Raw genomic sequence first — 12,296 nt, forward strand, 5'->3', positions numbered from 1 at the left:
TTAATAGCTAAATGGCAATTTGGTCTCAATAATAAAGACCTCATGAAAGATTAGATTTTTAACTGTTATAAGATGCTCAGTGACTTAATATGGTTAAAGATGCTCTGCCCCTCTACTGTATTTGGTTGTCACGCTGAGCAGAGACAGATTAGAAAGCTCGGGGTGCAGACTGTGCAGGACACTCTGCAGCATTTGGGCAAAATACCTCCGAATCCAGAACAGTTTCTGCCCCATCCCAAGCAAGGCCAGTGATGTAACAGGCAACTTGACTACACCATGCCTGAGATTTTGGTGCCATCCACACCAAGGTTAGATTAGATTAGATGGACCAGCATGGATCTGATGGAAAACTGGCAGAGGTGCACCCGGTGAGATAGGAGTCCTGACCACAGACCAGAGTGAGGACCACTTGAACTTGTTAAATATGGCCTTTAAATGGGAGTTTCCTCAGGGACATGGCTCCTGCTCTGCCTTGGGAAACATTTGCCTAACTTTTTTCTATTATATTAATTCCTTAAGCCACCAAATGGAATAGACGGTCATCATCTCCAAGTAGAAGAGACATTGGCACCATCAGTGTCAAATAGGCACAGCATGAGCATCCCTGCACCCACACCTGCTAATGGCTTCACTTGGGATTCTTAGTTTCACGTCTTTTAATAGTCTCTTCTGGACCCAGATTCAGTTTCCAAGCTCTAAGAATCAGAGATTTCCCAAATTTGAAATACATGATAAATTGTAGTAATATTGCTAATCCTCAATGTTAAATTCCTCTTAACAAACTTTCACTGATTACATTATGATTACTCTTTTTTTTAAGTGTGGACATCTAAGCCTGGCTGAAGCATCAGGCAACAGGCAATTTTCCAGAGTTGCTTTTAATGCACTGAAGACAAAACTGCAATGAAAAGATGCTCCCTAGGACAATGGTGCATTCCATGAAAAGACAAAATGCTGCAATATTACTGAAAAGATTCACTGTATGTTTAATCAATCCTGGGTGTTTAATGTGCTCCATGTAACACCATTGGCTTTAGGAAGCACATTGTGTTCCTACTTTATTAGTGCCCTTTCTCAATTACTCACTACAGAATCACAGAGGTATTCTCTTCCTGGGGCAATACATCAAAAGGCTTTTTGTCCTTTAGGGGCAGTTATACTTGAATAGTGCATCAGTCATCTTGTCAACTGGCTCATTTGGCAAGCAAGAAAAATTAATATTTTAGTTTGGTTACAACAAACTGGCAGACTTTGTGATGACAACTAATTGCGAAACTCTCTAATACCTGATGGTTATACAAAGCCAAAGGGAAACAATCAATAGCATTCACTCCAAAAGGAGTTGGCCAACTTACCTGGCAACAGGTTTTCAAGACTCAGGCATAACAAAACTGGACCTGAAGGATTCAGCTGAGTATTCAGAACTTGTGGTCACATTACAAGCCATGAGACGTAAGAGACCGTCAAGTCTGCTCCACGAATCGAGATCATGGCTGCTCTGATAATCTTGAACTCTACTTTGTCTTTTCCCCATAACTCTTGATTCCCTTACTGATTAAATATCTATGTCAGAGTCAAATGCAGAACAACCTCAATTATCCAAACAAGACCGGGGTTTTTGGGGGTGGGGTGGTGTGTGGAAGTATCTTGCTTAGATAACTGATCATTTGGGTAACTGATCTGATCATAAGCAAGTGGTAATTTCCGTGTGCTGCTCATCTGATCATGCCTCTGTTATCAGGCAATGCATGCCAATACCGAGCTGCCTAATGACATTTTTATGCCACCTTGAGATCTTGTTCGGATATTCTGAAATTTGGATAATTGATGTTTGGATAACTGAGGTTGTTCTATATAGAGTACTTAATGACGCAGCCACAACAGTTCTCTGGGTTAAAGAATTCTACAGATTCACTGTCTTCTGAGAGAAAAAAAATCCTTCTCACATCGGTCTTAAATGTGCAACACCTTACACTGAGATAATGCCTTTTGGTCCTAGACTCTCGCACAAGGGAAAATAACCTTTCCACATCTAGTCAGCGCCTATTGTAATGAAATACCAAGCCAAGGATGATCAAATTTGTTAGAGTATGCAGAGGGGACTAGTAGAAATAACCATCTCAGTTAACACAGCTGATAATGGAGTGTGGAATAACTAGTTTGATCCTTACTTTGCACATTCATTTTATAGAATTTTTTAGTTGCTTCTGATGCATCAGCAACACTTGTACTTCAGGACTGTTACTTACCAGCAAGAAACCTATATGCAAACATCTCAATGTATTTTGCTTGAATGATTACTGGTCAGGTACTAACGTGATATTTTCTTTCTAAAGTGCTGTGCTGTGGGGCATGAAGCTACATTTTCTTTCAACCATTCTTTTGACACTGATTACATAGAGAGAAAATCACCCTGCTTACTACATGTGTAACATTCAAAATGTGCTAATGAATATATCCAGTCAAATTGTCTGGAGGTTAATGAGGAAGCAGCTTATGATTCCATTAGAAATATAGACAAGGTGATATCCTGGTGAGATTTGGTGTTTCTGCACATTTGTGCTGAAGACACTTGTAATCTGGCACAACTCAGAGACCTGTTCATAAAATAATGGGAACTTACATGCAAGTAAGGAACCTGTACAACTACAGCCCTCTTCAAGCTTATAAGTTTCCTCTGCCCAAGCAAATTCCCACCCACAACATTGGTCATATCTCTGACTTTCATATACCTGAGTTTGAACAGGACCAATAGGGTTGATATCAAGGGGTGAGAGTCCTCCACATTGCAATTTTTTGGGCAGAGCAATTTTGTGTTTTTTTAATGGAAATCTTGTTTTGGACGCATTTTAAGAAAATAAATCCTCCTGTGGCTTGCTCATTACTTTTAGTTTCATTCTCTGGCTGTAGGTATAACCCACACAAAAACGGAAAAACTTCCCTGATTAAATATTCCCACAACCTTGTACCTACTTGTGCGCATAATGATTCAATGAGTTGAAGCTTAAGACTCAAATAAGCCACAGAGAATCAGAGTTCAGCATTTCTGCTGATGAGGGGTGACCTTATCGAGGTTTACAAAATCATGAGGGGCATGGATAGGATAAATAGACAAAGTCTTTTCCCTGGGGTGGGGGAGTTCAGAACGAGAGGGCATAGGTTTAGGGTGAGATGGGAACCATATAAAAGAGACCCAAGGGGCAACTTTTTCATACAGATGGTGGTATGTGTATGGAACAAGCTGCCAGAGGAAGTGGTGGAGGCTGGAACAATTGCAACATTTAAGAGGCATTTGGATGGATATATGAATAGGAAGGGTTTGGAGGGATATGGGCCGGGTGCTGACAGGTGGGACTAAATTGGGTTGGGATATCTGGTTGGCATGGACGGGTTGGGCTGAAGGATCTGTTTCCATGCTGTACATCTCTATGACTCTATGACTATTTAAAGTTTGGGCATATTTTAATAAGCTTGGAGAAGACTTGGCTTCACTTGCCATCAGCAGAAACAGAATAACATTGGCGACATTTTAGGCTCGAACCTCTGTGGTTATGCTCAAAGACGAAACTCCAGGTTAAGAGATTTAAGGGTGGACAACAGTTGAAGGGTTAAGCTGTGCACAATTACTGCAACAGAGTTCAAGATTAACCAACCATAAGGTCAACGCTCCTCTGAAAGAAAGTGCAACTGCGGTGCTCGCAGACATCTTAATAAGTAGATGCGCTACTTTGGCATCATGTACTGACTTTCCTTCAGTTATGCTTTGGGCCTGCAGCACCATTTTACAGTGAGCTCTATTTGCTGCTCATCCTCATTCTCTTATATTTTTTGCCTTCAGGGTAAAACCAAAGTAAGAGGTGTCTGATCGGCTTTGCCTTAATCTTTCAATTGAAGTACTTTTGAGATTCCAGCAAAATTGCTTTGAAACTTTTTCTTATTTCGGGTATGTTGTATTTCTAAGCGGATAGTTAAACTGTTTATGTTTTTGACTAAAAGTAGTCATTAAGATAAGGGATAATCCCTTTTTTTTGTACCTGAGGAAGTACAGGTCAACACTACTGCCCATTTCCCACATACTGCGTTCAGAATCCACCACAAAGCAATGCAAAAGGCACCTCAGTAAGTTTCCAGTATTTCTTCACACCCAGAGTCACTTTTTAAGATCAATTTCACAAACTGGTTTTTGGAACCAACCAATGTATTTGCTGTTAGTTTGGAGGGGATTGTTGGAGGAACTGCATCCTATCTATGCAGCCCTTGGAACGGGAAGGAAAAAGTGCCTGTGTCCATGTTCATGTGCATTAAATCGCACCAAATCTCATTCGGATATCACTCCTATATTTGCTGACCTACCCTGGCCCCTGGTCAAGCAATATCTCGATTTTGTTTGCAAGTCCTGCCTTGGTTTTCTCTGTCTCTGTTATGTCCACCAGAGGCACAATCCTTAGAGATATCAGAACTACTCTTGTAGATCTGGTCTTGATTTTCCCCAACTGCAAGTACTCCACCATTGGCAGCCATGTCTTCAGTGGGTATGGGATAGTCACCCAACTCTTCTCAGTCTCTACAACTTGCTTTCTTCCCTCTTTAATATTTACTTTTTTGATCAAACTCCAGGGTGATCTGACCAAATTTCCCTACATGGCTTAGTGTCACATTGTTTTAAACAACCTTGTAGAGTGACTTGAGGCACGCTACTCTGTTAGGAAGGAAGGCGGGGTACAAAAATGCAGGAAATGGAGCAAGGATACAGAGATTGCGCAATTACATGTGAAAAGTTGCATAAGTTGCTCCTACCCCATACAGTATTTTTTGAAGATAGCTCATTAACCTGAAGCATTTATCCTACTTCCCTCTCCACAGCTGCTGTCTGATCTGCTGAGCACTTCTTCCTGTTCAGTGAACATTTATTCAAATATTTAGACCATAAGATACAGCAGCAGAAGTGGGCAATTTAGCCCATTGACTTTACTCCTTCACCAAATAAGATCATGGCTGATTTGATAATCCTCAACTCTACTCTCCTGTCTTTTCCCCATAACCTTTGATTTCTTTACTGATTAAATATCTATCTTAGCCCTGGACTTGCTTGATGATCCAGCCTCAACATTTTTCTGTGGTTAAAAAAAATTTCACAGATTCACTACCATAACAGAAGAAATTCCTCCTCATCGCTATTTTAAATGTGTGATCCCTTACTCGGAGGTTATGCCCTCTGGTCTTGGATTCTCCCACAAGGGAAAACAACATCTCCTCTATCCTCTACATTGTGTACCCTGCCTAAAACATTTACCATGTCGAATCCTTTAAGAATCTAGTACAATAAGATGACAAGTTGAAATACAAGCTCATAGTTTCTTAACATGTTAAAAATTCTATATTCTGTGCACACTTTCAGTAAACTTTTCCCAGTATAATTTCCTGTGGCCACATTTACCACAGAAACTGTTTATGTATCCACGCTATACTCCATCCAAATGGATTCGAGGAAAGGCAATGTTGTATTGAACACAGTACAGCGCAGCACACACCCTTCAGCCCTCGATGTTGCACCAATCTGTGAGACAATCTGAAGCTCATCTAACCTAAACTATTCCATTATCATCTGTATGTTTATCCAATAAGCATTTAAATGCCCTGAAAGTTGGCGAGTCCACTACTGTTGCAGGTAGGGTGTTCCACGCCCCTACCTCTGACATCTGTCCTATATCTATCACCCCTCAATTTAAAGCTATGTCCCCTCATGCTAGCCATCACCATCTGAGGAAAAAGGCTCTCAATGTCCACCCTATCTAATCCTACTGTGTGGGGCAGAACAGGGAACAGGGCATTGAGACATGACCCAGAGCTTACCGACGATAAATGGAGGGTCCTAAAGCAGAATGGATGTGTCAGGGATATGGCAGAAAAGGACGGGACTGCAAATAATATCATGGGAGGAATACACAAATTCCCATCTTGCTTCGAAGATGCCATCTTTAAACTTTATCCTGACTTATCTAAAGCAATTTGCAGGCAATTATTTTGGACCAGGCTTAAAGTAAGTTCTTGTAGCTGGAATTTTGGTTTCAATTCAGGTCAAAAGTGGAATGCTGCTGTTCAGAGAATTTGGGAAAATATGAGCTTCCAGTCCTCCTGGAGTTTCAGTTGAGCAGGAGGTCTTTATATTTTCTCTCTCCACGTTGCTGGAGCTGATTAAGTTGTTACCGACAAAGTCTTTGGTCCATGGTAACAAATTCAAATAATTTACACTCCACTGTATTCAACTAATGTATTTATAAACCTGAAGAAAACTACATCTGAGGCTACTGACAGAAGGTGTCATGCAGTGTATGCTGTTTCATTGCCAGATTGAAACAAACAGGGTAACAGCAACAGTTCACAATAAAACAAAATAATCTTAGCTGGGAGGGAGTTTAAACCGGTGTTTATTAATCTATCTGCATTTCCTCCCTCATTGAATTTAGCACACAATAAACATGATACTGGATTAGTGGTGCTGGAAGAGCACAGCAGTTCAGGCAGCATCCAACGAGAAGCGAAATCGACATTTCGGGCAAAAGCCCTTCATCAGGAATAAAGGGTTTTTGCCCGAAACGTCGATTTCGCTGCTCGTTGGATGCTGCCTGAACTGCTGTGCTCTTCCAGCACCACTAATCCAGTATTTGGTTTTCAGCATCTGCAGTCATTGTTTTTACCTACACAATAAACATGGTCCATCCAGACACTGTCCGCCAGTTTCCCAGTCGAATTATTAAATGATCCGGTCCACAATGACCGTCCGAAGAGCAACCCACCCAGACCCATTTCCCTCTGACTGATGCACCTAACACTATGGGCAATTTAGCATGGCCAATTCACCTGGGACCCTGGTGCTAACCACTGTGCCGCTCAGACATACGAGCGCGTATGTCTGTGTGAAACTTAAATGTACATATACTATACATAAATATACAACATATTTTAACAGAACCAGCACATTAATATCAATGTACAAGAAATGTCAAAAGGAACAGTTCTCGTGCCTATCAATGCTGGACATTGTGGGATTCTACCACATTGACTTGCATGAATGAGTGCAACTGCTAGGAAATCTGCACAAGTTTTAACAATCGTGATTTCAGTTCTCTACCCACATGCAGATTCTGCTGTCCCCTTTTTATTAGTAATACTGCTGACAGATGCTGGGGAAAAAACTTGTCACAATTGTTTGACTAACAAACAAAAGAAAACAGACACAGTCAGTAATTGATGCAAACAACATTGTGATTTACACAGCTCCGACACTGAGTGATGCAAACACTCATCGGTGGCAGCATTAGGTCAAAGTTTAACATGTGCTAGCATTTCATGGTGGAGGGTCAACCAGCAGATCTGCAACCTCAGGTCATCAGTATTTTGTCACAGCTATTAGTGCTATATTCCTTCCCTCAGTTAGGAGCAGTACACTTGACATAGTAACCAGATGGGGACAGTAGTGCTGGTCAAGATCCTTGTGTTAAAAAGAAGTGCAATTTACTAGGATAATGTTAGACTATTAAACTATTGCAACTGTAAGTACAATACTGAAACAAAGATGTTTGAAATACTTCACTAGCCTTTGTCAACATAGGACAATAAGAAGTCTTCATTGTTATATTGTGAAGTCAGCAGTGTCTTTTGACACTGCTAATTCTACACCACAGAAAATGCCATTAGATTTTTGTGTTTTGAAGTAAGTGTTTTGAAATTGGGTTATTTAATATTCAATAATGAATGGCACAGTGGCACAGTGGTTAGTACTGCTGCCTCAGAACGCCAGGGACCCATGTTCGATTCCAGCCTTGGGCGACTGTCTGTGTGGAGTTTGCACATTCTCCCCGTGTCTGCGTGGGTTTCCTCTGGGTGCTCCAATTTCCTCCCACAGTCCAAAGATGTGCAGGTTAGGTGAATTGGTCATGCTAAATTGCCCATAGTGTTCTCCACAATCACCTGACGAAGGAGTAGCACTCCGAAAGCTAGTGTGCTTCCAAATAAACCTGTTGGAGCATAACCTGGAGTTGTGTGATTTTTAACTTAGTTGGGAAGGCCATATAGTTCAGCAGATGTTGCCGTACAAGAATCTCGTCACCTTCTTGCCTTTGCTGGATTGCCTTTGCTGGAATTAAATTCTGGAAGACACGAAGACCCATTAACCTCCCTGTTCTGGTGCCATTCAGGCCTTTAAGTGGCCAATTCAAGCCCATTTAGGATCTCATCCCAACGTGGGTATGGGAGTAGCTGTCAACAGGCCTGTCACCTTGGCCCAATGCTTGCTTCAAGGACTGGACATTGAGAGGGTTGTGATTGGTGTAGATGCAAAAACCCTGTAGCAGCACTTGAAGGAGAGCAGAATAGTTTTCCTAGTCCAGGACAAGGTTGATCCTTTTAACCACCAGGCCTGCCCCCATCCCCCGGCTGACCCCCTGATAGTTCTTCCAATATCAGTGGCATTGTTAAGCTGCCAGCCTCTAATTCACTAGCAGCTCTGAACAGGTGAGACCCCCACCCACTGGTGTCTTGTTTCCAAGTTAAGGCTGACAAGTCACTTTGCTGCTGCCCGACTGGCTTGTGGCTCGGTGGGCAGTCCCGGGTAGAGGCAACCTGCAATTCTTGCTGGCAGGCAAGACCCCAAAACCTCAACAATATTCTGCCCATTATCTATGGCTATTGTCTAATAACTTTCAGCTCACATTAGGCAGATTGTTGAAAATAAAGTTCACCTCATCTCACAAAGCTGAAATTCCCAAATTTACTCAGCAACCAGTAATTTATTGAAAAACGTTTTAGTTTAAAGATGGGACTATTTGGCTTTTCTTTTTGAATATGACAATTGTCCATCAGTAACTGCAGCTGTTGTTCAGAACTAGGAAGCAGGAGCATAGCTTCTAGTCAGGCATATCTGTTTGGAATTCCAAAGCTTCAGCCTTTAGTAACCTGCAGTTAGGCACACATGCAAAATGCGACTCTCCCAGCAGTTAATATAGGTGATTGGATAGAAGTGGTAGGAAATCTCTGTGCTATTTATCATTTGAATTAATCACAGATAGAATGTAAAAAATATTTCCTGTGCACTTTTTCTTGACAAAATCCACTTGAAGATTGAGAAATGATAATTAAAAAGCACTGGGTTGTGCCATCAGTCAGCTAAAAGTGCCTGATGGCCAGGGAATTACTTCTGAAACACAGCGACTACTACCATGGAGCTAAATGCTGTAGTCAATTTTTTAGGCACAGTAAGATCCCAGAAAAAAGGAGATGAGAGAAAATGGGCAAGTGATCCACTGTTTATGTAAATGCTGGGTCAAGGGATCAAAGTTGTCCTGGATTATGAAAATTATTTTGCTTTTCATCAGGTACTGCTACAGGGTTTTTGCATCCACACAAGTCATCGGTTGCTGGTTTAGATTGTGCCTCTGACCTTGTAGCACTGCTGGAGGTACTGTATTGAAATACTAGTCATGGAGTTATGCCCCTTGCAAATCTTGCACATTATGTTTGCTCATGTAATTGGATTAAATGAGGTGGGAAGATGGTGGTGTAGTGGTAACCTCACTAGACAAATAATCCAGAGACTCAGACTGCAGGTTAATGTTCTCGGACTTGGGCTCAAGTCTCACCACGGGAGCTAGTGAAATTTAATTCAGTTCATAAGTTCTGAATTGAAAGCTATTTTTATGATAGTGCCCATGAAGTTTTTGATTGTCAAAAAATTAATGTGGTTCGCTCATATTCTTCAGCGAAGTAAACTTGTTGTCCTTACCTGGTGTAATCTACATGTGACTGCAGACCCACAGCAAAGTGTCTGACCCTTAACTGTTCTCTGAAATGGCCTGGTCAGCTACTCAGGTCAAAGACAGTTTGGGATGGACAACAAATGTTGGCCCTTGCTAAGACTCCTACATCCCAGGAAAGGTAAAGGAAAAAAACATGCTTGGTTTGTGCTTCTGGCTCCCAACATATGAGTCTTCCACAGTCAGAACCCCAAAAACATTATGCCAGCAACATTCACCAATGCTACATCTTCATAGCTACTGTCCTGTGCAACCTAGAAAATTTACTTTGGAGTTGCTGATTTTGAGTCTCGAATGTAAGCAGCTTGTAGGAACTGCAATGGACCTTGTGCAAGACAAAAAACACCGTACCTCCTCAGTGAGTCTCAGATAACTCCTTGGGAGGGTCAGGCAGAGCACTGACTCCAGATGTACACCATAATGTTAGCACTGATATGAGGTGCAGCAGCAAAGCTTTATTCTAGGGGTCACTAACGTTAATAATGAGATCCTTAAGTTAGTTCCTAGAGTATAATTAATTTAAATTATTGTGCTCGAGATTCCATTCAGTTTTCATTCTACTACATGACACATTTAAATTGGACCAAAAGCATTTTTTGCTGCTTCTTTATGGGAGTAAGAATGTATGCATTGGGAAAACTTATTTGAGTTGAAGGGTTAATGATTCCAGGAAGCTGCAGGTGTCCCATTCAGGATGTTAAGGTGGTAAAGCTCATTAATCATTCACACAGGGCCCCCTATACCACATGTTATTGTCATTATCCCATCAGGATCCAAACTCTTTAGAGTGCCTCAGTTTCAGCTTCGATACTGAGGTAATCACCTGTTTGTTTTCTTGTCCGAAGTCTATTTGGTTTTGTAAATCTTCCCTTCAGCAAGGATTAAAAAAAAACTGCAGCTAAAGCGAAGGCACAGCAACTGTGGTGGTTCAGCAGGATCTTTCTGAATGACATAGGATAGTAACTTACATCAGCTGCGTTCCTGACGATGTTCCCCACAATGACAACAACGCGCCCCTTAAAACTCTGCAGCAAGCTGGTGGAGGCACACTGGATCAGCTCACCATCCAGGCTGAAGGCAGAACTGTATGGAATGTTAATGCTACCACTGATGTGGCCACGAGTGAATCTGGTACAAGTGCAGTCAAGGAAAGAAGCATCAGGGATAAAGAAAATAAAGAAATATTATTTGAAACATTTACATTCCTTTCAGCTAAGTGAATTCACAACAGAATTCTGAGTGTACAACCTTGAGAAACTGTATGTTTGACACCGATAACAATTCATCGCATAAACTGCATGTTTACCATGCTGTAACCTCTTTTGCACCCGAAAGTTTACTCTTGGCATTGACTCTCTCTGAGTAATCCACGGGAGACTGATTAATTTTTGAAATCACTTTGTAACTTCAGCAAATGCCTCACAAGATCATAAGTGACCCAGTTGCAAGTAGTGTCTTGATAGCCACATAATAGAAAAATATTTAAGGGTATGCTAAAACAAAACCCAAAAGAAATGCAGATGCAGGAAATCAGAAACAGAAACAGAACTTGCGGGAAAAACACAGCATGCTTGCCAGCATCTGTGAGGAGAATCAGAACTAACATATTGGGTCCAATGCCTGTTCTTCAGGACAAGATCTGCTCAGACCTGCTGAGTTTAACAAAGAACATACTTTTAAACAAAGACTGAAATTGCTGGAAAAACTCAGTAGGTCTGAGCAGATCTTGTACTGAAGAACAGGCATTAGACCCAAAATGTTAATACTGATTTCTCTTCACAGATGCTGCCAAACCTGCTGTGTTTTTCCAACAATTTGTTTTTGTTTAAAGGTATGTTCTTTATTCAATAAATATTGCTATATTTTTTCAATGTATAGGAGATAGTTAAACACTATTTTGATTACAATCCATGTTAATCCATATTGTGAAATGTCTGTTAATTTGTTCATTTGCAAATATTAAGAACAAAGTTTAGTGAGGTGTGAGTAAATGTAACCCTTGAATCAATAGGCTATGGCTGTCTTACTTTACCGTGTTGCTCTGGCACTGGGTATTAAAGATATTTTACATTCAACCAGTTCAGAGATGGTTCTTACATGCTTCTGGAGCAGGTGGGACTTGAACCTGGGCCTTCTGCCTCAGAGATAGGGACAACACCACTGTCTCAAATCAGCCCTTAATGTATTGGATACTAAAAGCATACTTAGGTTGAGTCAGGATCATTTTCAGAAATAATGCTGCTCAAATTCTATGACAAACAGACATCAATTTCATTGCAAAGGGATTGACTAAATTTTCTGCAGGGTAAAAGACATCACATTTTTGCTTCTGGAATTCACAGCAATCAGCAGCACATAAAACAATAACTATTTAATGCTTACATCATGCTCAAGCTACAAGATAAAATCCAGATGCATGCTTCTTTTAACAGATGTAATTGAGGGTACAATCATAGAAGAAAATTCCTATTTGGTCAAAAATAG

The 12,296-nt window shown here is 41.0% G+C and overlaps 1 protein-coding gene across 3 annotated transcripts in view; it reads right to left on the bottom strand.

The window, feature by feature from the left end:
- Positions 1-12,296, bottom strand: part of tbck (TBC1 domain containing kinase) — a 195,960-nt gene that overhangs the window by 16,931 nt on the left and 166,733 nt on the right. For all 3 annotated transcript variants that reach the window (XM_072583896.1, XM_072583894.1, XM_072583895.1), the window contains one exon: positions 10,781-10,940. In XM_072583896.1, the coding sequence (XP_072439997.1) occupies positions 10,781-10,940 (160 nt within the window). The remainder of the gene's footprint in view (positions 1-10,780; positions 10,941-12,296) is intronic.

The sequence above is a fragment of the Chiloscyllium punctatum genome, chromosome 14 (genome assembly GCF_047496795.1).
Source record: "Chiloscyllium punctatum isolate Juve2018m chromosome 14, sChiPun1.3, whole genome shotgun sequence".
Taxonomy (NCBI): domain Eukaryota; kingdom Metazoa; phylum Chordata; class Chondrichthyes; order Orectolobiformes; family Hemiscylliidae; genus Chiloscyllium; species Chiloscyllium punctatum.